At 48.8% G+C, this 27,107-nt stretch overlaps 2 protein-coding genes across 13 annotated transcripts in view; one reads left to right on the top strand and one right to left on the bottom strand.

Annotated features, from left to right (window-relative positions):
- Nucleotides 1-12,217, bottom strand: part of URB2 (URB2 ribosome biogenesis homolog) — a 26,163-nt gene extending 13,946 nt beyond the window's left edge. For 2 of the 3 annotated variants that reach the window (XM_079899625.1, XM_079899627.1), the window contains exons 1-4: nt 11,992-12,217; nt 9,964-10,102; nt 8,439-8,615; nt 3,416-6,722 (exon numbers count right to left, since the gene is read on the bottom strand). In XM_079899625.1, coding sequence (XP_079755751.1) covers nt 3,416-6,722; nt 8,439-8,615; nt 9,964-10,089 — 3,610 coding nt within the window. In that variant the 5' untranslated portion in view covers nt 10,090-10,102; nt 11,992-12,217. Of the gene's footprint in view, nt 1-3,415; nt 6,723-8,438; nt 8,616-9,963; nt 10,103-11,451; nt 11,690-11,991 lie in introns of those variants that run through there. The other variant, XM_079899626.1, reaches the window with a different exon arrangement.
- Nucleotides 11,872-27,107, top strand: part of TAF5L (TATA-box binding protein associated factor 5 like) — a 26,639-nt gene continuing 11,403 nt past the window's right edge. Inside the window, exons 1-5 of one of the 10 annotated variants that reach the window (XM_079899633.1) lie at nt 12,671-14,017; nt 15,100-15,194; nt 16,119-16,218; nt 21,710-21,854; nt 24,646-24,750. In XM_079899633.1, coding sequence (XP_079755759.1) covers nt 21,713-21,854; nt 24,646-24,750 — 247 coding nt within the window. In that variant the 5' untranslated portion in view covers nt 12,671-14,017; nt 15,100-15,194; nt 16,119-16,218; nt 21,710-21,712. Of the gene's footprint in view, nt 11,912-12,372; nt 12,533-12,670; nt 14,018-15,065; nt 15,195-15,221; nt 15,601-16,118; nt 16,249-20,250; nt 20,365-21,709; nt 21,855-24,645; nt 24,751-26,041; nt 26,121-27,107 lie in introns of those variants that run through there. The other 9 variants (XM_079899632.1, XM_079899630.1, XM_079899628.1 and 6 more) reach the window with 9 other exon arrangements.

A 27,107-nucleotide genomic window follows, 5' to 3' on the forward strand; every position in this document is an offset into this window, starting at 1 on the left:
TGTGCCCTGCCCACGGCACCTGTGCATTGCACCCGGCACCTGTGCCCTGCACCCGGCACCTGTGCCCTGCCCACGGCACCTGTGCCCTGCACTCGGCACCTGTGCCCTGCCCATGGCACCTGTGCCCTGCCTGCAGTACCTGTACCCTGCCTGCAGCACCTGTGCCCTGCCTGCAGCACCTGTGCCCTGCCTGCAGCACCTGTACCCTGCCCGCAGCACCTGTACCCTGCCTGCAGCACCTCTACCCTGCCCATGGCACCTGTGCACTGCATCCGGCACCTGTGCCCTGCACCCGTCACCTGTGCCCTGCCCACGGCACCTGTGCCCTGCACCCGGCACCTGTGCCCTGCACCTGGCACCTGTGCCTTGCCCACGGCACCTGTGCCCTGCACCCGGCACCTGTGCCCTGCCCATGGCACCTGTGCCCTGCCCACGGTACCTGTGCCCTGCACCCGGCACCTGTGCCCTGCCCGCGGTACTTGTGCCCTGCCCGCGGCACGTGTGCCCTGCCCGCGGCACCGGTGCCCTGCCCGCAGCACATGTGCCCTGCACCCGGCACCTGTGCCCTGCCTGCGGTACCTGTGCCCTGCCTGCGGCACGTGTGCCCTGCCCACGGCACCGGTGCCCTGCCCGCGGCACATGTGCCCTGCCCACAGTACCTGTGCCCTGCCCGCGGTACCTGTGCCACCTGTGCCCTGCCCACGGTACCTGTGCCCTGCCCGTGGCACCTGTGCCCTGCCCACGCACCTGTGCCCTGCCCATGGCACCTGTGCCCTGCCCCCGGCACCTGTGCCCTGCCCACAGTACCTGTGCCCTGCCCGCGGTACCTGTGCCACCTGTGCCCTGCCCACGGTACCTGTGCCCTGCCCACGGCACCTGTGCCCTGCACCCGGCACCTGTGCCCTGCCCACGGCACCTGTGCCCTGCACCCAGCCCGGAGAAAAGCCCGAGAGAATGAGGAGGAAGATGATGTTCAGCTGGGCTTGTCTCTGGACCATGAGAGACAGGTGACCGGCACTTTCTTTATACTCTTTTTCTACTTTGCTTATATTCTTTTATAAAATCAATAGGGGCACAGGGGTGGGGTGGTGCTTTAACACAGACGGGGATGTTGAAGAGATGGAAAGAACCCCAAGCTTGTGGGGACTGCCCGCTGCAGTCACCCAGTTGTTCCCACTTAATGCAGGACAGCCTTCTGAAGTAAACCCAGTGTCCCCAGGTTTCATCAGAGAGCCCACGGTTAGGGAGTTCAAGGCCCTTTACAATCTGACTCCAGAGTAACTTTCCAGCCCCGTTCCAGCCAGCAGACTATCCCACACTGCAGAAGACACTCCTACGCCCCAGTCTTTGCTTACAGGGGGTGGGCGGGACCAAGGCTTCAAGAGAGAACATCTAGGTCCAAGTGTTCCACAAACTTAAGATCCTGGATGCAGGACCTCTCTGGGCCTCAATTTGCTCATCCGTGAAATGGGTAGAACAGCACCAACTCTTGCGGTTGGCAAATCAAAGAAAGGGCACCGCAGACTCCCATCCCTGGGAGGCTGAGTGTCGGCACTGCCACCTTCCCCGCCCTCCCTTCACCCACCTCCCATGGCGGAGGCCTCGCCTGCCTGCACAATCCACCGCTCTGGTCATTTCAGAGCCTTTCCTCACCCTGTGACTCAGGTAACTTGTGTGAATGTCTGTTTACTGAATTAGACAAGGCAAAATCAACAGCTCAGTCATCGCCAGAGGAGGACACAGTTCCACATGTATATGAAGCATTTTTAAAACGGGTGGGTTCTTATAACTGAACTGAGGCAGCTGATTCTCCTGTCAGAGAGCATTTCTTAAAAATGCTCATTTTTCTGAGCTGAAACCTACCTGAATCACCCCCGACCCAGGTGGTCACCTTAACCCTCCCTCTCCCAGCCCAAAGCCTTGGGCCACTCCCCCCTTGGCCTTTGCTCCAGACCTCCCATCACCCTGGTCCCTTCTCTAGGCCCAGTCTAGCAGCTCAGGTGCCTGAGGCCTGGGCCCTGGGGCAGTGCTCAGGCCTGTGATCTGGGGAAGCAGTGGGGTGGCTGGCCTCACTCCCGACCGCGGCTCTGCCCCCAAAGTCACAGGTACCAGCAGTCCAAGGACACACAGTTAGGACTTAGGGGCCACCTCCATTTCAGGGATAAAGGCGGTCACTGCGTTCTGCAGGGGGTTGCAGGGATAAAGGGGAACACTGCATTCTGTCTAACGAAGGGGCAGGAGAGTCAGAGCTTCGGACCACCGGGGGCCATATCTTAGGACGTTCGTTTAGAATGCTCTAACCAGTGTTAACAGAGGACTGAATTTCAGCCCCCGTTACTAAGGTGACACCGTTCCCTAAGACAGCAGCTGACAGGGTGAGACAGAACACGTGAGACCGAAGCCTTTCAGTCAATCCACAACCAGGGCAGATCAGAAAGGGGGGCAGCAGAGTGTCCTTCAGGTTACAGCACCCCAGCCCTGGCCTTGGCCCAGGCGGCCTTGCTTCCTACAGGGCCCAGAGAACACCTGTGTGTGCTGTGATGGCTGGGCTAGGCTGGCAGACTCCCCAGCCCCACCTCAGAGGCCTACCCTAGCTAGCCTCCACCTCAGTACCAGCCAAACAAGAAGAAAATGGACCCACGCCAACTGGGAACAGTGCCACCCTGATGAGCTCAAGTTAGGGACGGACCCTAGCCTGCCAACCTCTGACCTCGGGGACAGCAGGTAGTGACTGTCCTGCTGGAGAGAATGAAGACACCGGCTGGGTTTTCAGTCCTGATTAGCTGGCCTGCAAGGGTGACATCCGACTACAACACTGCGATGACATCACAGGCTGAGCCTCTGTCCAATCAGCACCCACAGCCCCACGACGCCCGGTACCACTCTGAGACCTGCGGGACGATGTCCTACCCTCAAGGAATTTTATGAGGTTCCCTATAAATTAAGTCACTTGGAGTTTTGAAAAGTTGGCAGATTTTATCTTTCTGAAGTCCACTGACGGCGCTGAAGATCTGATACTGAAGGGCCTACGAATAAAGATGAAACTGTCTATGTTGACCTCTGGGGCCAGGACAGAAAAAGGCTAAAACAGAGAAGAGTGGTTCAAAACTATAAACTAGAACAATCTCCAAAATAAGTGAAAAACTGAAGTGCAAAACAATATACCTAGAAGGCTGCTGTCTGTCTAAAAAGCAGGTAAAACAACTGTGAAGGTAACTGCTTACAGGTGCAGAGAAGGCAGACACCAGAAACGAACTCCGGGGAGGGAGAGTTTCTCCCAGGTCGTCGTGTGGTACCTTCGGAAATGCAGACCTGCTTCAAAAAGGAGAGGGGGAGCAACTCACCTGGCTGCCGCTTAGCGACCTCTCACCAAAAGCTCTACGGTACAGAACTAGCTCAAGAGAAAACGTCTCACCTGCAAGGACTTTTCTCACAGATTGAAACACAGAGGTAAACACAGACTCCTTCTGGGGGTGCAGTTCTGGGGCTAAAAAGAACAGAGTCAAAAACTGCACAGCTGCCTGGAGAGATGGGGTGTCTCCTGCTAGATCCGGCAACTCCGACAGGATCTGAGAGTAGACAGCCTGGTAGAGGGCGGCATGGGGCAGCAGCACGTGGTCCGTCCCGCCGTGCCCAGAGCACAGGGCCACATCGGCCTCCAAGAGCGAGGCGACCGACGAGAGGACGGGCGGCGGGAGGCGGCAGCCCCGGGCCCCGCGGGCAGTGCAGAGCTGGAGCACGGCCCCCGCCTGTACCACAGCCGCCTGCAACAGCTCACGCGGTGCTTCCAGAGCCTCGTGCTGCTCCTGCTCCTTGACCAAAGGCCCCAGCGCCTGGCACAGCTTGGTTAAGGACACCAGAAGGAGCTGCTGGCCCAGAGGTGTCTGATCTTCCGACCGTGTGCCTGGAGCTGCTTCAGGGCGCAGCTGGGAACTCGAGAGGAACGCAAGGATTTTCCCAAAATTGAGCTCCGGGCTGAGCTTCCTCTGGAGGAGCACCTGCAGTGGCTGTTCTAAGAACGTCCCCACCACCTGGAGGAATTCCAGCCAAGAGGGGTCGTCCATGTCCACAAGAAACCTCCTACTGGCTTTGAACAAGGAGGTCAGCGTGATCTCAAAGATATCGCTAACGTACATGACCCTGAGCACCGACTGGGCGCTCTTCCCTCTCTGCAGGTAACCGAGAAGCCGGTAGCACGTCATCAAGAACCTGAGGGTCAGCGAGGGGGAGCAAGAACTGCCCAGCACGGTGCCGGCCAGGGACAGCAGCAGGAGAACACAATGCACGTGGCAGGGGGGCGGGAGGCTGTCCAGCTGCAGAGCAGAAAGAACCTCCAAAAGCCGAAGAATGCTCTCCAGCTGCTCTCCCTCCAGCTGGACGGGCGAGTCACCCCTGGCCAAGGAGAGTAAGTTTTGGGCGATTTCTCCCCTTGGCTCTACACCTTCCGACCCGACCTTTGGAAATCTGCTTTCCCCGTGAGCCACGACCGCATAATCCCCTTCAAAAAGCCAGGGCAGCTGCTGGCGGAGAAGAGCAGGGCCCCCCTGGGCGCCAGCACACAGGATGCCAGCGCAGCTCGCAGTCACGCGCAGTAAGAGCGCAGAGTGGAGGGACTGCATTTCGGGGAGGAGAGGGCTGTGAAGGACGGCCTTCGATATTTCTTCAAGTGTGATGTCTGGCTCCTCCTCCGCCGGGCCTTCCTGGGCTTTGCTCGTTGGCAAAGTTCTCAGCAGGATGTCGGCCAGGTACCGCAGGTCGTCTGGACAAAGATAGGATGCTAAGATCGTGAGATTGGACATGACCAAGTGCCAGTGGGCGACGGGGTAGGTGAGCGCACTCACTGTCCCCACCTGGCCGTCCCAGGAGGCCGTCGTCCCCCGGGTCAGGCTCGCTCTCCCGGAGCCCAGGATGTAGGCGGCATCGCGCCTCAGAGCAAGGAGGGCTTCTTCAGACTGGACGCTCGCTTGCAGCAAGGTGTTTTTCATCCTCTGCAGGTGGAGCTGCTCCAAGCAGTACCTGCCGAGGGAGTTGGACTGAGCCGCAAACTCCTCTATCTCCTTCCACTGCCTGGCCTCCACGCCCGGGAGCAGCGGGGGGAGGCTCGAGGGCTCCGGGGCGGTGCCCGCGAGGGCCCCGGGCTCAGAGCGATACGGGTCGCAGCTCAAGCCCAGCACAGTGTCCACCTGGGCCCAGGTGTGGGCGAGCAGGAGCGCAGAGTCACCGACTCTCTGTTGCCAGGGCTCGGGCACCGAGGGCTGGGGCTTGCAGAGGAGGTCCAGCAGGGGCTTCACGAGGCCCCGCAGCGTCTCGTCCATGGTGCGCCGCGTGCGCCTGACCACGGGCAGGGGCGAGTCGCCATCCAGGCTCCGCGCGTGGACCATGACGCAGTGCAGCAGCGAGCTCAGTGACAGCGACTTCAGGGCCATGTCCATGTCACCCTGCAAATCAGGCAGGACCAGAGACTGGAAGCTCTCCAGGATGAGGGCCCAGGCGTCCAGGACCTGGCTCGGGGGCAGATCCGGGAGGCACTCGCGGAGCACAGCAGCGGGGCCCGCAGACAGCACGGGCAGCCTGAGCGCCTCGGCCGCGGGGCGACAGATCACGCCCAGCACCTCCCCGAACAGCCGGGGCACCTGCCGGAGCTTGGCGAACGTCTGGAAGAGTGTACCGATCAGCGCCTCCTGGGCTTTCTGGGTCCGCGACTCTGCGACTTCTGCGTCGATCCAAGCTGAAGCCAACAGGTCGTCCAGGTCTGGCTCCAGAATCAAATGATTCAGAGACAGCAAAGCCTTGAGGCAGCGGAACCAGGCTGGCACGGGGGCCTGTGGGTGGTTTAGCAGCGTCTCGGCCAGACGGCGGTAGAAGCGGAACTGAGTCTCCCCGTGCCGAATCCGGTCAGTGGCAATGTTGTAGATAGTACTACTGGCCACTGAATTTAGCAGCTGTTCCAAGGCCAGGAGTTCCACGGTCCAGTCAGACGCAGACAGGGCTTGCAGCTGCTCCTCCCGCAGGTGGGAAATCCTTAAGCAACCGAACAGCGGAGGGAGCACCTTGAAGCAGAGCAGCTGGTTCCCCTCCTTGAGGTAAGAATCTACAAAGAGCTTGTACAGCAGGGCCACGGAGTTGGCCACCACAGCAGCCTGAAGGGACGGTTCACAGTAGCCGGCATCCACCAGCCTGGCCGTCACGGTGCCCAGGGGCGCTAGGAGATTCTTCATGGCCCCCATCTTCGTGTCACCTTGCTGCTGGTCCAAGAGCTCCTCTTTGTAGGAAGGGAGCAGCTCGGCCTGAAAAGCTCCACCTCGAAGCACGGCCTCGATCTGACTCCTAATGTCCCGGCCTAGCGCCGGCCGCAGCAGGTCCTGGCCAGCCTGGGTCCACGTGCCTGCCAAGAGTAAGTGTCTCAGGACCAGGCAGGGCTGGAGCAAGTGTGTGGTCACCTCCCCAAAGGTGCGTCTCGGGTTGACCTGCTGCCGCTGAATCGAGAGGTAAAGGCCGAGGGCCAGGTGAAGAACCTCGAACAACTGGGGCATCACGGCTCCCGGCTGCCTACAGGCCAACCAGCACAGCTGGCTCAGCAGGTCGACCGTCAGCTCCTGCCTGGCCGTGTAGATGACAGCAAGGGCGGGTGTCGAGAGGATACCCTGGCAGCAGCTCAGCACAACACAGATGCTCCTCTGAGATCCCAAGAGAGCAAACTCGGCCATTCTCTCATTGATGATCTGACCATTAAGAAAAAAAGAAAACTCATCACTGACCCTAAACCCACACGTACACACAAAAAATACAACACAATCAGTGAACTCACTCCTTGCCCTCATCTGAATGAGAGAAATGCCCAGATTCGCACATCTAAATGAACTTGGCATTTCCTTAGCGCACCAAAGGAAGGCAGAGGACCTGTCTTAACTCCTACACACATCCATCTGCTACCAGTATAAACTTGGGAAGGGGCTCAGTGCCTTTGTAAATTTGCTGTCCCTTTTTAAAGAGCAGAGTTTTATAAGGCTTAAACTCCTAAGATTTCATTTTTTCTTAGATCCTAAACCTATAATTCAACTTAGATGCTACAGGTAGATGGACAGTGGCCTTGGGTTATGATCCTGTGGTCCAAAACACATTTTTATAATCAGTCATACTGTTTGTATTTAAAAAGCCAAAGCAAAAGGCATTCTTAAAAGAGGAAAGTAAACGCTGCCAGCTACTACTTAACATACAGCAAACCCAGTCTATTGCTTCCAAAATTCTGAAATTCACAAGCACCAGAAATTATGAGGGCCAGACAGGTTCCAAAGTTCACTTATAGGCTAAGTGACTTGCTCCCAGCCTTACGGCATCTGAGAATCAAATTTATCCTAGGTGTTAAGTTAGCAGTAGCCCAAGGACACAGGTGTGTTTATCTCCATCCGAGTAACTGCTGGCTCTGGAAAAGCCGAAACAAAGATATCACATACTTAAATGCCAGCACACTTACTAGAGTGATCTCCAAATTCTTCTGATTATACAACTTTTTCCACACTTATACCCGATAAGGTTATAAATTATATGTATGCACTATAGCACTAGTATCTTATATAATTATAAAGCATACATAGAAATTAAAGTGACTTTTTAAAAAACATATAGAGATGTAAGATTTTCTTCCCACACTCCCAAAGAACCATTCAGAATAACCCACTTTGGTGACCACTGGTCTATCATTTTAAAAAGTGACACAATTTAGAGCATAATTTCAAGAACCACTAAAGCCTATGAACCATCAGGCATCAACCATTTAATTCTTCTGTTCCCAGCCTCTACTGCTTTTCTCCTGCGCACACGCTCGTGTGGGTGAGGCTGCAGCGTAGAGCGCGGGCTTTGCCATCAGACAGACGGAGGTTCAAATCCCAGCTCTGCCACTTACTTTCTGTGTGACTTTCGTCAGGTTACCTGGCCCACGCTCAGTACTCCTTATTTGTGCTTTTTATTGTCACCGGCTATTCTCACAGTATTTCAAAATACTCAATACTGACAGTGAAGTTTATAATCCCGACCTGAGACTTCAAAATCACGGAGCCAAAAACCTTTGAGGAAATTCTCATCCAGATTTTGGCCTTTGACCTCCCTCCAGTCCAGCAGAAAGGTGAAAAAAAAAAGTCATAAAGTAGCATCATTTGCTGGCTACCTTTTCCAACTAAAAAGGTAATTAACCACTTTACGAAAAAGTTCTTAGCTTTTCATAATATAAAGTGCTTAGCACGGTGTAGCGCATACAATATGCATTCAATAAATATCAGTCGTTATTATAACTCTAAAAATATTTCTTTCTCCTCCCCTACTTTGATATTGTCTGTATCTTCATATCATTAACCTTAAGACAAATAAGCCTCCAGCATTAACAGGAAATCAATAGAGATACGTGTAACACTTATAGGATAACACAGGAAACTGTTAATTACCTTGAGGAGGGAAATCTGAAGGTTAATTGTCTTTCCATTCTTGAGGAGATTCTGCAATTTTCTGCTATGTAGAATGTTATCCATATAGATCCAAAGCCTTTCGACAATGTCTTCGGTCAGTTCAAGTTTTTTCTTATAAAACGCAACCAACGACTGTCGTGCCCAATCAAGTAATACCTGAATTTGGAATATACTTTAAAAATAAACGAATAACCAAATACAATTGCCAGGGGGGAAAAACTCTCCTTTAAAACTTATCTTTGGTAACATTATATTACATTTTGGTGTCTTAAAATATTTATTATTAAAGAATCAATCAAAAAACTAAGTGTGTCTTCATCTGGGGCCAATAAAAAGTTTCAAGAGAAACCGGTTTCTTCTAACTAATTGCTTCCAAGTTTTACAAGTTAAAAGCACAACAACAATTGCTCAGAATGGCCACAAAAGGAATGACACACAAAAGCAAAAATGCAGAGTCAGAAGACCAGGGTTTGTGTCCTGGCTTCCCGAGTTAACTGCAGCTTCATCCCGAAACCTATTTACCCTGTTCAGAAGACAGAGAGTCTTCTATGAAATGATTCACAAGTGCTGTATTAAAAGGAGGGCTGGACATAAACAGTTTCCATTATTGTGACGTGTTTCCTTATTCATAAACACAAGGAAAAGTGGTGAGGCTTCAGCTCAGGACACCAGAACTGTCAATAACAACACGAATAGTGACAAACGCTAAAAGGAAAAAACTCTCTCTGGAGAAGGGTAGTGGAAACCTTGATGAAATTGCCTGCCACGGCTGCCAGGTCAAACAGACAAAATGATTCTCAGGTGCAGCCAGATTTAGAAACGACTAGCTCTGCTAGTGCTCTACATACTGGACCTCATCATTTCAATGGCTGTAATCCACCTGACACATTTTGTGCTGCTTAATACTAGCAAATGAGTATCTAACTGCATGAGCTCATCATCCCGGTGTCTCCATTGTATTAACTGCTTTTCTTAGTCAGATAAGCTTGAGAAATGTTAACAAAGAGCTATGTCTTTCTTGGTTCCTAATCTGTTTCTAATCTATCGGTTTCTAATCTATTTCCCCTCAGTTTACTACAAATGCTAAAGCTTCCCTACTTCCAGCCTTCGATTCATCAAGTTCCAAAGACGTTTAACAAAGCACCAACAAGAATTGCTTATGGAGCATCACTTAGGATTTACAAACAAATGAAGCTGCCAACAGACTCAGAACTTAACTTCTGTAACCTAAATCCTAATTTGCTCACTGATGCACATATTTAATTCAGAATATAAGAGATGTTTCCAAACATAAACGAAATGCTGAGGTTTTGTAACAGAAAAACTTTGTTAATGTAATACCTAACTACTTACTTTATCTCACTGATAGGACTTTTAACTTTCTAACCATGTTTCCCTTCCCCAACCTTTAATCTTTTTAAATTTTAACTAAATGTCAATATGCAATTTACATAAGTGATCATTAGTTTAGGTTGTAGAAATGTAACTTTCACATTAAACTTACTTGTTCTTTATTTGGAAGAACACACTGATGGGAAATCCAGGCAAAGTGCGCTAGTTTTAGTTTATCTTCCCAGGAAGTTGTCTTGCTTTTAAGTTTTAGAGAAATGCCAGAATAAACAGCGGCCATTGCTGTGCTTTACCTACAATTTAAAGCAATGGAAAAAAATTATATTTTTTTAATATAAAGGACCAGAATATTAAGGTCAAACTTAATAGGCAGCAGAAAATGAACACTATGTACCTTATTGTCTACATAACTTATATTCCTTTAAAAATATTTTTCTAATGAATTAAACACTGTTGGGCAGAAGTTTATACATAAGATGCTTGAGTCCATGAGTTTCTTGGAGGAAATTCAAACAGACGATGGATTACACACACACATACAAGTATTCCTGCTGTGATCAAACATCACACCCTCAGAGGTCAGTGCGCAGGAATTCAATGGAACAAAACCCAAAGTGTTCAAATTACTTGTGAAAAGATTCGTTCACACATGGTTTTAGACTGAAAGAGTTTTTTCTGCAAAAATATTCTAATACATACTATAGAGTATATACTAGGACCCACCCCACTGAACAGTTTAAAAAGATAAATAGGGCTTCCCTGGTGGCGCAGTCGTTGAGAATCTGCCAGCTAATGCAGGGGACACGGGTTCGAGCCCTGGTCTGGGAGGATCCCACATGCCGCGGAGCAACTAGGCCCGTGAGCCACAACTACTGAGCCTGCGCATCTGGAGCCTGTGCTCCGCAACAAAAGAGGCCGCGATAGTGAGAGGCCCGCGCACCGCGACGAAGAGTGGCCCCCGCTTGCCACAACTAGAGAAAGCCCTTGCACAGAAACGAAGACCCAACACAGCAATAATTAATTAATTAATAAACTCCTACCCCCCAACATCATCTTTAAAAAAAAAAAGATAAATAAGCAGTATTTGGAAATAGTACAAGTACAAAAGAATATATAGTATATTCTTATACAAAAGAAATATATACAAAAGAAATATAGTATAAACCCAGTCCCAACAGATAGAATGTTTTTTCAGCTGCAACAGTAACTTCATAAACTTACCAACACACACTGCTTCTAAGACTCTACAGAATATAGTTACATGATTAACGCTGGAAGGATACAATTATGAATAAAGAAGGAACACAAACATACCAACCACCTATAATCCTATAAAACTGAGGTAAATGTAGCTTAGAGTTTCCTAAAAGCCAAAGTAAAAAGGGGAGAACATATCAGGTTAAGTCATTTTCATTACATAAAAGTAAACAAGTCAGTTCCTCAAGGGAGAAAGTTTTTCATGATACTTAATACTGAAATAAAATTATCGTAAATAACAAAATAGGGCCAATGAAATACCGAGAAAAGATCGCAGCCCCGTGATTCCAATTTAAATAACTGTCAAACCAAAACAATTTGCTATCCTGAGAACTGGATCGCTGGATTTTTAAAATCTAAGGGGTCTGAAATCCTACAGACCTACCTTCAGAGCTAATTCTCAATAGGGATCTTTACAGGGAATGAGCGAACATCGGATGAAAGACAGGTTCAGCACGGTACCCTTCACTATTTCAGAGGCCAGAACAGTCAAATGCTGTCAGTCTTCCTCTTTGTCGAAACGTCCAATATCCATTCAACAGCTACTAATTTAACTTCTAAATTCAATGTTATACAGCCATGGCGACAGCTACAAAGTACTTTAAAAGTATCTGCAGAACTGGTTACAAAGACGCCCCATACACCCTCCCGGATCTGTCAACCTTGGGCCCTCGGTGCCCGCAGCGATCCCTGCGAGCGGGCGTGGGAAGCCCGGTGCGGACCGCAAAGCCCCGTCCGTCCTCGCGCGGCCACGCTAAACCCTGCGGAACAGAAGGAAGCGAGCAGCCAGGAGCGAGGCGAGCGGCCGCCGGAGGAGCAAGCCAGCGTGGGAGGGCCATGCCCAGGTAGGGAGCTCACTTGGAGGGACCTGGTCACCTGGGAAGGACCGCGGGCGGGGCGAAGGGTCGGCTGGGAGGGGGCTCACCTGCAGGCCGCCCCCAGGTGAGGAACTCACGCAGACCCCGCCGTGAGGGGCGGCGGGCGGGGCGGAGGGCAGTCACCGGGTGGGGAGCTCTCCCGGCGGCCAGCCGCGGATGGGGACCGCGCAGGGACGAACGGCCGCAGCACCGGCGGGACCGACTCCGGGGCCACCACGTGGGGGATCGCGCTCCTTCCTCCGGACTCCGGCTGCGCTGGGAGCTGCGGGGCGGTGCTGGACCGGGCGGCAGGAACGTGGGGCGGGACGGTTCGCACGCCAGGCATCGCCAGCCGAGCGCCGAGGCGCCGCGCCCATTGGCGGAGACGGTCGCGCGTCGAGGCCCGAGCGGCCCGGCCCAGCCCGCGGCGGCTCCGCGTCAATCAGTCATGGGGCTGCAGCCCAGAGCCGCCGCGGGGGCGGCGGGGCACTGGGCGCGGGGGCCCGGCTGAGCCGGCCGCGGAGCGCGAGCCTGCCGCGGAGACGACGGAGGCGGACGCGGGGCGACCCCGGCGGCGGCGGGGGGAGCGGGAGCCGCCTGGGATGTTCAGTGAGTGCGGGCGGCGGGCCGAGGGCGCGGGCGGCAGCGCAGGCGGCAGCGCGGCCTGGGCGGTGGGGGCGGGGCGAGCGGGCGGCACCGCCTGGAGGCCCGGAGCGCGGGCCCGGCCTCTTCTTCATTTACGGGAGAGGGAAGTGTCTGTGGGCCGAAGTCGGGATGAAACTTGGCGCAGGGTGGCGGGGAGGACGCGGGCGAGCGCGGCGATGCCCACCTGCAAGGGCGCCCGCAAGGCGGCCGCGCCCCTGACAGCCGCGTACGGGGTGCGCGCCGCGGAGCCCCGAGGCCCTGAGCGCCCGGGCGCGACGTGGGCGGGGGAGCCGAGGGTGAGGGACCGGGTGTCCTAGGAGGCTCAGCGGAAGTGCTACCCTCCCGACAGCGGTGAGAGCGCCCTGGGCTCGTGCCCCGCGGCGGCAGGCTGGAAGCGCTGATCTCTGACCTTGCAGGTGGAGGTCTAGGAAGGGAGACCCGGCTGGCAGGAATCGGGGCTGCGCTGGGAGGGGCGCGCGGGCAGGGGCCGTCTACTCTTAGGTGACCTAACGCTGCGGGGTAGGGCGGACACGGTGGCCGCCCCGGTCTGGGTCCCAGCTCTGCTTGAGGGTGGGAGTAGGAAGAGGAGTTTGGAGCCATAGCTTTACACTCGGAGAAGCTTCATGTAGCGGAGGGGGCTTGGTGACTACATCGGCCTCAGGTCGAAACCATGTAACTACTATCTGTAACCTCTCGGAGCCTTCGTTTCCTCTTCAGTAAAATGGGGTAATGACTGATAAACTGGACCTTTTACAGGATACCCAAAAAAGGATTAATGAATGTGAAAATACCTGACAAGTGGGAAGTGTTCTGTAAATACTAGTTATCAGCTATTACAATTTCTTTTTTTGGCAGAGAATACTTTCTAGGTTCCTCGTAGGCCTAAAGTTTTTGCGTTAAATGTAATTTTGATTTTTGTCAATTATAAATCATTCCTGCCTTAAAAATCAGTGTTAAATTGGCAAACCAAAAAGTGGGCTTGCCTTGACCATTTTTTTGTTTGTTTTTTGTCACCAACAGTAAAGCAGATTTGTGTGTTTTGGAATAGTTTTGTTGCTTCTCCCTCTGAATGTGTGAAATTTGTTTGGTTCTATCACTGTGGAACTAGGTAAAGGCTCCTCTTAACTACTCAGTCACTGGTTTTTTGGTTTTACTTTCGCAAACAGATGTCCTTCATAATACCTATGAAGGACATCTCTGGAGAAAGGGCTGTTTGTTTGTTTTGTTTATTTGATGATTCGTTTTAGCTGGAAGGGAGCCCCGGGGGCGCTCTGTTAAACCAGCATTACCCAGTGGACAGTGCTAGAAACCGTTTCTAGCCTCTCCATGTGACAGACAGCCAGCTTCTCAGGTAGTAACTGTTGTGATCACTCTCTCAACAAGCATTTGGTAAGCTTTCACTGTTGTGTTTCCCGAGAGAAGCCTTTGAGCAGCAAGACACTGTAAAAGGTAAGAGCTCAGACCATGCAGCCAGGTGGCCCAAGCTCCCCTCCTGGCACCATGGACCCTTGGGCACCTGTCTGACTTCTTTGAGCCTCAGCTTTCTTATCTGAAGAATGCTCCCTAGCTTATAGGGTTCTCGGGAGGCGTAAACGAGATAGTCTATGTAAAGCACTTAAAATAGTATCTTACCTGTGATGTACACTCAGTAAGTGCCAGGTATTAGTAGTGGTGGTATAGGAAACAAATAGTATGGTGATTCCTGTGATAGAGGTTTGTTCCTGGGTTTGGTGGGTGGAAGGAATCAGGCTCAAGGAAGCTTTGGGGAGGAAGAAGTGGCCAGGCTAGGCTGTGAAGCATGAGTGGGAGTTAGCTAAACCAGCTAGGAGTGCCATTTTGACCAAAGCCCCTAAGGCGAGAAGGCCTTGTGGTACCCACCTGTTTTGTAAACAAAGGCAGATAAGAGTAACCTCAGGGTGACACAGTGGAGATGATTTTTTTTATCCTCCACACTGGTGAAGGAAGGAGAAAGTTTTTAAGCTGAGCACAGATGGCGTCAGATTAGCCGTTTGGAAAGATTGTGCCTGTAGTGGTGTGGGATTAAAAGTAGGGAAGGCCCAGCCACTTGTCCTGGCAGCTTTGTGTCTGCCTGTGACTCCAAAAGGAAAATGACTGCTTCGCAGAGGCAGGCATTTGAATCCAAATCTGGAAGCCTAAAGAGCACTCTGAGAAGGCATGAGGAAACCAGATCATTCCAGGCAACCTTCTCTCTTAAAAAGCATCTTCAAGGATGTACTGTATATGCCTGACTACTAGGCAGGATTCCCCCCAGAGTATCCCTCTGAAAAGAGGGTGGTACCACATGTTTAAGTCTCTCCTGTTACAGGCACTGTAATTACTCTTTCCAACAACAAGATGCTGTTTGGGAAATACATATTGGACTGAAACAATCTCAGTCATTGCTAGTTCGGGATATTTATACCACCAATGTCTCAACAGTAAGTGATAAATTTGAAAAGTTCTGCCACCTGAATCGGTATTGATGGCTTGCGTTGAGATTTCCAGCGAGAGCATCAAGTGCTGTATCATAGATGATTTGGTAGGAGCGAAGATGGTGTGTTCTGGAAAATGGAATTTGATGATTCAGAGTGGCTTCAGTGACTACAGAGACGCTGGTGTTGAAGATGTAAGTGAATAGTTGGCGTAAAATTGTTTCATGAATTAATGTGTTGCCTTCTATATTTTAAAATACATGGAAGTTAATAAATTAAAGATTATAAGCAGACATTTGACTAATTGATCTGCAGTCCTAAAGGGTTTTTTTCTAGTTTAAGTTAGCCAAAAATTTTTCTTTTTTAATTTTCTCATTGCAGGGGTAAAGTTGTCTTAGGTTCGAGCTCGCCTTTTATGTGAACATTTTACAGAAAGTAACTGCTGCTCTGTTTGTCTACTGAAACAAATTCCTTTCCCCGTCTCATTTTTTAACTTCAAGAAGGTTTCAAGAATGTTGTGTACTGGCAAGTTTTAGAAAACACTATAGAAAACTCCCATTCATAAATCTTTGTTTAGCAGTCAAAGAAGATATCTTTCTGGTAAGATGTATGTAAATGTATATGTATCTTAGTAACCTTAGAGTGTTTGATAGTAATAAAAAGTTAGCTCCATTTTTACTAACAAAATACTAATTTTTGGAGATTTGGCAATTTAGGAATCAGAAGTGTTTTGCAAGACTTTGTGCATTGCCATTTTTAAGTCAAGGCACTGCTGCTTTAGTTTCACAAAGTAATGCCATGCTCTGGAACTGTGTTGTCCAATACAGAAAGCACGAGCCATGTGTGGTTGCTTACATTTTACTTAATGAAAATTAAAAATTCAATTCTTCAGCTGCGTTAGCCACATTTTAATTGCTAGATAGCCCTTTGTGGCTGGTGGCTACCACACTGAACAGTGCAGACCTAGAACATTTCCTTCATTGCAGGAAGTCCTATGGGCAGTACTGCTCTAGAATAAAAAGTGATCCGGCTGCTCTGTGAGACACACACACATAAAGGATTTGGTGTCATTAAAGCATCTCCAAAACCTCACTTGCTGCATTTGAATTCCATTGCAGGGAGAATGATAAACATAGGAAACCATATCCCCCTTATTCTGAGAGCACAGCATCCTGTTTCTTCTGTCTACAGTGCTTGTAAATGGAGCCCACGTGAAAGGTATTCTTCATGACGTAAGACACGATAAATGTAGGTAGCCGTTCTATAAATTTGAAGTAAGCATCAAATATTTGTGGCTTTCTTGGTTCATAAAAATCCAGAGAAATCATGTGCCTAAAGTAAACCGTCAAGAATTCCAAGCAGAAGCTAGATGACACTCACTTTACTTTTAATGTGAATTTCAAAGATAAAAGCCCTGTTCTAGGGAACTCTCCATCTGGGGGGGAACTAGAGAACAGTGATGGCAGGAGTGGGCAGTCTGCATGGGGTGCAGAGGGTGATTTTAAGCATGGCAGTGGCATAGTCAGTCTTTTTGTCTGGCTGCATTCAAAAGGGTGTTTGAGGTTGGCCTAGAGTAGTAGGAGGACGTTGGAATAGTCCAGGTGAGAAGTGATTTGTGCTGTCAGATCGCAGCAGTGAGGACATGGTAGCACAATGGCTCCAAGAGAGTCCTGTTTAGAATAAAGAGTTGATGGCCATTTAGAAGTGAGGGGGAGGGAGATAGAGAAAAGCGTCTTAAGATGACAGTTTTCATTTGATTGGTTGGTTTTGGTTGTGGTTTTCTCTGTTGGTGGATGGTGGCACCATTAAGCTGGCTGGGAAAACTAGGAAAAGGAAGACGTATGGAAGGAAGAGAATTTGAGCACATCGAATTTCAGATGTTTGCAGTGTCCAGGTAGAGAAGTCTTGTAGACTTGAGCTCAGGAAGGTGATCTGACTAGAGACAGGACGAGTCTTGTGTCAGTAGGGAATGTGAAGGGTGGAAGAGGGGAGCCAGAGACCTGCCTGCAGGGGAGGTGGTGTGTTCAGCAGCCTAGAAGCCATGTAAGATAGTGGGGAAAAGTGACAGATTTGACAAGAGTTGAGGAATCTCAAGTCTTAGTAAATAGCCCGCTGACATAGGAAGCAGGGTCGGCTGGCTGAGTAAGGAGACTGGAGCAGATTTGGGGGTGGCTGCAGGTAGGAAGCTGCAGGGAAAGGAAGTAGTTGACAAGGAAAGACTTCTGGGACTTTATGGAGGTCCCAGCTGATGTTAGTCAAGTTCTAGGGGCATCTGTCTGCCTGGCTGTATGATTTCTGCTCCACCCCCAACCCTCCTACCCAAATTAACCCCCCAGATTCTACATTGCATCCTGAGCCCGCAGCTGTGAGCCTTGTTCGTGTGCCATTTACTTCTTAGGACTCCATGGGAAAGAGCACAGGTTTTAGTTCAAGTGTATTCATGTTACGTCTGTGTCTGAGCAAAGCCTGAATATGAAAGGCCAACCTAATTTAAAAATTATATCATGTATGACTGAAACCGAGCTCATTTATTTTTCAGCTGCGATTTTTATTTTCACAAGCATTTTATCACAATGATTAATGCAAAAGCTTATTAGGTTTGTAGGTGCTACTAAGAGTGACCTTTTGATGGATTTTATAAGCACTTAGAATACTGCAAGGAAAGAGAAGAGAACTGATATATGAGCACCTACTAGGCACTTTACATGACCTCTCAGTTAAGAAAAAATACAAAATAATTTTTATCTGTTTTTAAGCATAAATTTATAATTGGAAAAAAATACACTTACTTTAAAAAACAACAACAACAGAAACACCTAGCTACTGTCCGTATACTCAGCTGGGGAACTGATTTCAGGATAGTGGTGGTGAGTTTGCCTGGATTTGTTTTGAACTCATTCATCCTCAAAGCTGACACCTTATATCTGAGGGGCAGGGGGAGACACACTGTTCATATAGTACTCTATTGGCATCTCATGGAATTGCGTAGTGCTTAGCCCATGAAGTGCTGGGCTGGGGGTGTCTCTCCGAGCAACCCTCCACCAACCATACACATTTGAACATAAGTGGGTGGGGTTAGGCTGTAGCAAAGAGTATTAAGAGAGTGGTTCTTCCTGCACAGTTGTTACTTTAAGGCAGGAAGGTGATCATGTCCTGATTTTCTGTAGCAACTTTGGTAACAGTAGGCAACTATTAATGCATGAGACATAGATACATATTGTGTTGGAATCCTCGTGTTAATTTCCAGAAATCCTAATAATGTGACATGAAAAGAAAGGTATGTGATCATCCATTTTTAACTTTAAAGTTAAAATATTTTCTGTCAATTGAAAATTAAGGGAAACCCTGAAATTTTTAACAAAGATGTAATTAGATTGAAACTCAATTTAAATTTAAAAGATTTTATAATTACGGGAAAAGATAAACAGGTAACTTGGAATTGCAGTGTTAGTCTCATGTCTGAGTCTCTCAAGAGACAGGTCTGTTTTTAAGAAGGTTTGTGGGGTTTTTTCCCATTTCATTTATTATTTGCTTCACTTGAAATATGTGTGTCCTGGAATCAAGTCTAGGGCAGTCAGTTGGATAACGTCCCTGGTATTTCAGTTGAGCGTGGCTGTACAAGAGACTGATGCCCGCGTTCCTCCCGCCCAGACTCTTGGCTCACAGCCCACCCTCAGGGAAGGTCCTTGTCCTACATGGTGGTTTGGAGCCAGAAACTGCTGTTCCAGACAGCTAATTTGGGCAAATTCATTGGCATCAGTATTTACCAGCTAGTTTCTAGTAATCCCCAATATGGCCCGTTTTTTACTATTGTTCATTCTCACCGCTTTCTGTTCACTCTCTCTTTTCCCCTCCTCTTCAGACATGCATATACATTGTCCCACCTTGGGGACACTTGGCATTGCAGGGTCTGCTGTGTCAGTTTTCCCATGTCTTTTCCTGTGCACATTTTTTTTTTTTCCCCTGTTAGAGAGATGACCTCTTACTCCCATCTTACCTGAAACACTAAGGGACACACATTGATACAAGCATGCACTCCCATGGCAACAAGAGATGGGCAGTAGGAAGTCTGGAAAAGTTTTAGTCCCAGCCAAAATACAAGGCATCAGGCTGCTTTGGAAGAGCTTGGAGACTAAGAACTCTTGAAGTTAGATTGAAAGCATCTTTAGCAAGCGGCGTAGGGTCGTGTGGTGGCGGGGCCGGGGGTGGGAGCCTGGTGGATTGACTGCTTCTGACTTGGGTCCAAACTGGCAAAGGATAGTACTCTCACAGTCTCTGTGTGCACTTAAATTTTTTTTCTCTAAATATTACATTGAATCAGAATCTCCAAGGCTGAAATGATTTATACACACACTCGCAGGAGACTCTTATGTGTAACCAGGTTAGAAAACCATAGAGAATCACTGAAATAGTCAAACTGGTACAGGAATGCTTATTAGTAACCACAAAGAAACAATTATCTGTCTCCATCAATGGACAGATGAATACTTAGAGCAGTGATCCCCACTCTCAAAGTCTCAGAATTCTTGTATGAACAATAGAAAAAAAATCTTAATTAAAAAATAATCTGGGGACTTCTCTGGTGGTGCAGTGGCTAAGAATCCACCTGCCAGTGCAGGGGACATGGGTTCAAGCTCTGGTCCGGGAAGATCCCACATGCTGCAGAGCAACTAAGCCCACGTGCCACAACTACTGAGCCTGCACTCTAGAGCCCGCGAGCCACAACTACTGAGCCCACGTGCCACAACTATTGAAGCCCGCACGCCTAGAGCCCGTGCTCCTCAACAAGAGAAGCCACCACAATGAAAAGCCCGCCTGCCACAACGAAGAGTAGCCCCCGCTTGCCGCAACTAGAGAAAGCCCGCGCGCAGCAGTGAAGACCCAACGCAGCCAAAAATTAAAAAAAAAAAAAAATCTGAGTTGTCATACAGTGAAAGACTAACACACCATAACCAAGTGAGGCAAATTCCATAGTGAAAGGTGGTTCAGTATGAGGAAATTTGTTACTGTTTCAGTGTATCACTGAATCTCAATCATTTCAGACCCAATGCCCCTCCTTTCTAACAAATATTTGATACTGTCTCTGGTAATCCAGAAATGAAATGCATAGATAATATAATCATTCTTTACACCTGGTTTAAAATAATATATTTATGATTTCTTAACATTTTATATTTGTATATAAATATATGTGTTTTTGTGTGTGCATGTCTCCAGCCTTCACTGTTTGCTCTGTTGTGTGACTTTTAGGCAATTGAAAAGTCGATCTTCAGATTGTGTTTTAAAAGAGTTACCATGAATCAGTTTGGAAGGATTATTTATTTGCAGATGATTCTGGAACAACTTGTTTGCTGCAGTATCTGGGTAAAATAGTTGTTTGGTTATTCACCACATATTGTACACTGAAAGAAATTGTAATGGATAAAAATTAGATACAGATAAACTTTTTTTAATATTTAAAGAAAAAATAAATAACAGGTTTTTGGAATGGGGGGAATTTTAAATCTTAAAAACAAATGGAGGAGATCACAAAGGAGAAAGCCAGTGCATGTAATTGAAACTGAAAATTTAAACACATCCAAATAAACTATCAAAAACACATCTTCCACACACAAAAAAATTAGAAGTCCTTGATTTAGAGAAAGTTACCCTGGTGGGGACCATCACATGTGTATGGATAAGGTTGCATGCATTCCAAAATGGACACAATATTCTGATCCTGAAGAAGAAAATATTTTTTACATCACAGAAGTGAACCTAGAAAATTCATTCAGCTGTCACTGGTCATCTGGACTGCAGTATTCTTTACTCCAGGCAGAGGAGTGTTTGAGGCCCATGGCAGTATCAGGGGTTCCTGTCATTCTTGATAATAAATTTAGCAGTCAAGGAAAATAGTCCTTTTGGAGGGGGAACCGCCAACTTAGCTTGAATTATCAGAAGTTATTTACCCCTGTTGAGTGCATTTCCTTCCGTATAAGAATTCATGAGATTTTCTAACACATATACATACCCTCTTACAATGTTGATGCTTTTCTGTACCTGGCGTTACAAATAAAGTGTGAAAGAGGTAAACAGTATGATTGACATGAAAACACACTGCTCAAATCCTTGACTCAGCGCCAGCAGCCTTTTCCTGACTGCTAAGAGAAAACATAGCTCTCCCTTTCCCCATTATTAACGTCTCACTTTCTAACACCTCTTTACCCGGTTTCTGAATGTCTCAGGGCTCTGATTTCGTGCTGCCTCCTGCCTGCTTTCTGGCTGGTTCCCTGCTCCCTGAACCCCTCTCCCTGAGCGAGGGGCGGCCGGGAACACAGGGCCCTGGAATTCCTCGGAGCGGATTGAAATCATGGTCCTAAATGGAGTTTGCAGAGGATCTGTGGAGCTTTTTTTTTTCGGGGGGGGGGGGGCGCACATTGCAACACGTAGGCATGTGAGATCTTAGTTCCCCAACCAGGAATCGACCCCATGTCCCCTACAGTGGAAGCGCGGAGTGTTAACACTGGCCCGCCAGGGAAGTCCCATGGGGCTTTATTATCTAGGCTATTCCTGTTTTCCATCATTGAAGTTGGCCGTGTTTTCATCGGGACAATACATAAAGTGGAAGAGAGGGTGAGGTTGGTCTTAAGGCTCTCAAGTCAGCCAGGAGACTGGCCACGTGGCCTCTACCCACGCGTGACGTCAGGCTGTCCTTATGGTTCCCCCTCAGGTCATGAAACGGGTGCGCACCGAGCAGATTCAGATGGCCGTGTCCTGCTACCTCAAACGCCGGCAGTACGGGGACGCAGACGGCCCACTGAAGCAAGGCCTGCGGCTGTCGCAGAGCGCCGAGGAGATGGCCACCAGCCTCGCAGGTACCACCCACCCCCGTCCCGGAGGCAGCGTCCAGCCCAAGTGCCTCTGAAAACCCCCGCCCAACACGTCCTCCTGCAGGATCCCGGGGGCTTTGAGCTGTACCTGATGTCGTGTGCAACTTTCTCCTTCCGTGAGCTAGGGCCAGGGTCTCTGTCCCCCTCTTGCACGTGTCCCCTCCCCTGTCGCTTGGGCCTCACCCGTGGAAGGCACGTTCTCCAGTTGGATGAGTCCTTTGGGATCAGTGGGTGGAAATGTTGGCATCATACCCGTGTTCCTGAGACTTTTAACATTTCTTTTTGCTTCTGCTCTTTGTTTTGAAATTGGATTTGGATTCTTTTTTAGAAAAACTTTGGAGAAATTTTTCCTGCCGTGCTGTCAGGATGGTTATGAGCGTCTTTAAATGGCCGGGTGTGGGGAGCTTAAGGTGGCAGTGCCTTCTCCAGCTCAGCCCGGCTCCTCAGGGGAAGCCTCCTTCCCTTCAGTGTCAGACCCACTCACTCTCCCTCGCCTTCAGACTCTGCTGGGTTCCCCTGACAAGGACAGGGCCAGGCGATGAACTCGGAATCGATTCATGAAAGCCTTAATGTTTCTAGTAGGATGGCCAGTGTACAGGACCAGAGTAATTCCTTCTAAACTCGCCGTCACGGCCTTTGATAAGCTCCCGCTGGCCTGTGTTCATTGGAGCCTGTGCTGTTGCTGATAGACAGTAGGGCAAAGCACTGTTAAATTTGTGTTCTCAGTTGTCTTCTTTTCGATACGATGGAGTATTAGGAGAGTCAGTGTTCCTGGAAAACCACCAGGAAAAGCGGGAAGCTTCTAAAGTGTGATTATTGTAAGATTTTGTCCTAGGTTTTTCTGTTGATTGAGTAATCGGAATACTTACATCTGCGTTCAGCAGATGGTCGTGAAGGCCTGCTGGTGGCCAGGTGCTGAGAAGTTCTCGAGAGAGCTAAGACTCGACCCTGGCTCCCGAGGAGCTCTGCTACAGTCAGCTGAGGCAGGCGGATGAGCGCACGCGGGCGGCGTGCCATGGTCCCGTGAGGGCTGCTCAGCCTCCATACGAGCAAAGAAGGTGGTGCTCTCAGGTTGGCCGGCAGGTCGCAAGGGCTTCCCAGAAGGTCTCATGTTCCCAGCATATAGTCAGGGGTCAGTAAATCATAGAAGGCATGAGCTGAGTTTCCAGAGAACCATTAGGAGCTTATCGGGGGGCAAAGCTGGGGGCGGGTGTCCAGGTTATCAGATGTGGGTCCTAGGAGGATGGCCGTGGTGGCTGTGTTGACGGGGGAAGGCCCGGATTGGCGCCAGGGGATCTAGTCAGAAGGCCGCAGCGTGATCCAGTGAGAGGTCAGGACAGCCTGAGCTAAAGGGTGGTCATCGGAATGGCAAGGGGAGGATGCCTGTGAGGGCTTGTGACTGTAGGACTTGAGACTGGTTCCCTCACGGCGGGGCAGCAGGAGGGCCCGCAGCCTTCCAGCGTGTGTCCGAGTTCCTGGAGGGGCGCTGACTCTCTTCCCATCTGTCTCCCCGCCTCTCGATGCTCTCTGTCGTGTCTCCTTGGCCCTGCTGCATTAATTACATTCCTGCTTCCTCTTTCCCACGTGCGTCCCACGCACGTTGGTGTTCGTCCGGATTGTTGTTGAAGATGGCTTGTCAGTCCCCCGCCGCCTCTCCCCAGTTGTGAGGTCCCCCACCCCACCCCCAGCAGAAAGGGTAGGAGAATTTTGCTTTTCTTGTTAGAAAGCATGAACTCACAGAATGGCGATGAAGTGCATGTTTACATCCTGAGTATTGAGACTCCAGCCTCCTTCCTCCTCTCGCTGCCGAGAACACTGCCATCCAGGCACCTGCTGTCCAGGAAGGTGATTAAAAGCCTCGCCCCTGGTGAATCTGTCCTGCCCAACAGAATGGACCGAAAGACATCGCCAGCAGGGAATTGCCCATCCAGGTCCTCTTGGGTGATAAGCGCACGCCCAGAGTTCCCATCAGCTCTGTGGTGCCTCACTTTCAGATAACTAGGGACTGTCAGATCCTGGAAGAAACTGATCTGCTTCATATGAAACATTTAAGGAAACAGTGAGAAGCAACTTGAAGGAAGCAAACAGCAGAGAGAAAAAAAACCTTCAAAACTACCATCGTTGATAGCCTTGAAACAAGAAGAGACTGCTATTTTAAGAGAAGAAAACATTGAGATAAATACATGACAGGGAAACTGAAAAATCATTCGAAGGGTTGAAAGTTGAGGAAGCCTCCCAGAAAGTAGAGCAGAAAGACAAAAAATGGAAAATCTGGGAGACATTAAAGGGTCAGTTCAGGAGACCTACCTCGAAATTGTAGGCGTCCCAGAAAGAGAACACAGGAGAGAAAGCAACAAAATGATTCAAGAAAATTTCTCAGAACTGGAAGACGTGAATTTCCAGATTGAAAGGGCCCACTGAATGCCCAGCACGGGGGTTGAAGATGGACCCATCCCAAGGCACACGATGGTACAGTGTCAGGTCCTGGGGTCAGATGCGTCCAGAGGAGTCTCTCGTGAGCCTGTGTGCCTCTCCTCTCTCGTCCAGCTCGCGTACCCTGTGCTTTATACCTTTCGTTCCTCTGCTGTCACGTCACTGGGTGTCAGGAGCGGGTGGGGTAGGCATGTCGGTCATATTTAACCAGAAGCCCCAACGTACTTTGAAAACGGGCTGAGATGTCAGATGCTACAGCTGCACCTCCTTCCATCCATCCTGCCACGTTTTGGGCTGGCGATTGTCTTTGCTGTCCCCATCTTATGTATCTTTTCCTCCTTAGTCCAATCAGAATCTGGTTGTGCCAACATAGTGTCTGCGGCCCCTTGCCAGGCAGAGCCCCAGCAATATGAAGTGCAGTTCGGACGGCTGCGGAATTTCCTCACCGGTAAGTACTCCACACGACCCCCTTCTCTTGTTAAAAAAGGGCGCTGCGAATTTCCCTCAGAACCATCTGTGTTCCAGCTCTGGTGTTAGGTACCAGGGATTCAAAGGTGGTTGAACACAGGCCTTGCATTCACACTTATGGTCTATTGGAACTCCCAAGAGCGTCAAATCAGGAGATTAAAGTGTGCAAGGGCAGGGCTCTGGGTGTGTTACTCACTGTTTTGTCCATGGCCTTCAACACAGTGACTGTGACTTGTGTTGAATAAGTAGAAGCTCAGTCAGCCATGTAGGGAAACCTCCTTAAATGCAGCAGGTGTGAAATGGACGTTGATATCACTACCAGTGATACAGTACATCTCAAAATGGTTTTTTCCCCTTATTTCCAAAAATGCAAGACAGTAATCCTCATGAATCAGCAACACCAAAAAATTAGAAGTTGTAATTTAGTCCAGTTCGTGGGTGCTGTGATAACCACAGACACACTGAATCAGTAGATATGAGTTCTAATGAGTTTTTCTAATTCACTCTATGACTTTTTAAATTAATCACTCTAAAAAATGTAGTCATGTAGCCTTTCTGGGGCCTTTAGTTCCTCATATGTAAAGTGAAGAAGGCTATTCAGAGGCAAAACCAAGTGATTTCGTCTAGTCCTAAGATGACTGATTATAATTTTAATGTTGAAAAGATGATTACACTAAGCGAGACCATGTTGATTCTGGTTATTAATCAAAGTCTTTTGTTGAGTACTTTATACAAAACACCTTGAGGTACAAGAAATACAAAACTTTCTCTGTCCTCAAAGGATGGAGAGTAATTAGCATGTATTGGTTAGTAGAAAATTATAGCTAAAATACTTTGAAGTTGTTTTATTTTTTTTTCCTTATTTGAACAACCCTCAGGTTAATAATTTTTAATGGTAAAGAGGCATAGTAAGTGATCAATATATAAACCAAAATAATAGACCTAATTTTGCACACTTAGAGTTGTCCTAATTTTACTTCACCCTTATAATGGTTAGTATTTTAAAGGAAAGAATCCACATTTCTGGTATTCCGTAGTCGGGCAAAATGACCAAAATGTTACAGGAAATAAAGATTACAAAATAAAACCCTGAAGAAGGTCATCTTATCAGTCTCACAGTTGTTGACTGTTGAACTCATTCTGTTGAATTGTTACAAAGATGAAAAAATTGCGAAGACTAAGGGTCTAATAAAAAGAGTCTATTATGTTTAAACTGGAAAGAAAGAAACTCCATTAAGATCCTCACATCATATAAATGTTAAATGTCTCAGAACAGTGATCAGCTGCTTTCCATGTCCACTAAAGATAAAAAAAGAAAAATTGGATTTATAAGAAGGATTTCATTCAGAGGTAAGCAAGAACTTGGAGATAATCAAGTTATTTTTCATTATTGGCATTGGTTTTTGAGGCTTTGAGCAGTTTTTAAATTTTTTAAAATCAGTTTTTAGAAAGTTATTTTACTCGGTTTTTTAAATACGGTTATGATTTCTCCCTGAGAGACTTCTCTCATCAACCTAGTGGTGAGGAAGCTGGTTTAGAAAGAAGTGTCTGGCGTCTTCCAGCCCTTCTCTTTCCCTCAGTCATCCTGTACTTACGTGAGGCTGACTGTCCTGGGCTAGGTATTGCAGGAGAGTGTATTGATGGGGGCCCGCCCTCTGATGAGGGAGCCAGGCAACGCGGAAGCTCCGAATCTGTCACTGTAATAGTCTCCATCAGCCTTTTCCTACGCAATTTCTCATCTTGTTTCAAAACTGAGAAGGCTGCTGTCTGTTACCTTGTCTGTGATTTAATTCTTTTTTTTTTTTTTGCACTATGCGGGCCTCTTACTGTTGTGGCCTCTCCCGTTGCGGAGCACAGGCTCCGGACGCGCAGGCTCAGCGGCCATGGCTCACGGGCCCAGCCGCTCCGCGGCATGTGGGATCCTCCAGGACCGGGGCACGAACCCGTGTCCCCTGCATCGGCAGGTGGACTCTCAACCACTGCGCCACCAGGGAAGCCCTGTAATTTAATTTTTTAATCCTTGGTCACAGGTTATTTTGAGGGGGTGAGTATATGTGTTTTTCCTCACAGACTGCTTTTCCTGGAACATTTTTCTCCACCTTCAGGGCTCTGAAGAGCAGTCAACCAAGTCAAATGAAGAGTTATTTCCTGAGCACCAAGATGAAATACAACATGTAGTCATTAATCTGAACTGAAAGTTAACCCTAACATAAGAGGGCTAGAAGTCACAGTTTTGCATGAGATGTGACTGGGGGAGTGTTTTCATAGGCCAAGACGGAGCCAGTTGCTGGGTGTTTGTGGGAGCTGCATTTGGAGTGAAGGGAGGGGCTGGCGTGG

The sequence above is a fragment of the Stenella coeruleoalba genome (assembly GCF_951394435.1).
Source record: "Stenella coeruleoalba genome assembly, chromosome: 16".
In the NCBI taxonomy this organism is placed as follows: Eukaryota; Metazoa; Chordata; class Mammalia; order Artiodactyla; family Delphinidae; genus Stenella; species Stenella coeruleoalba.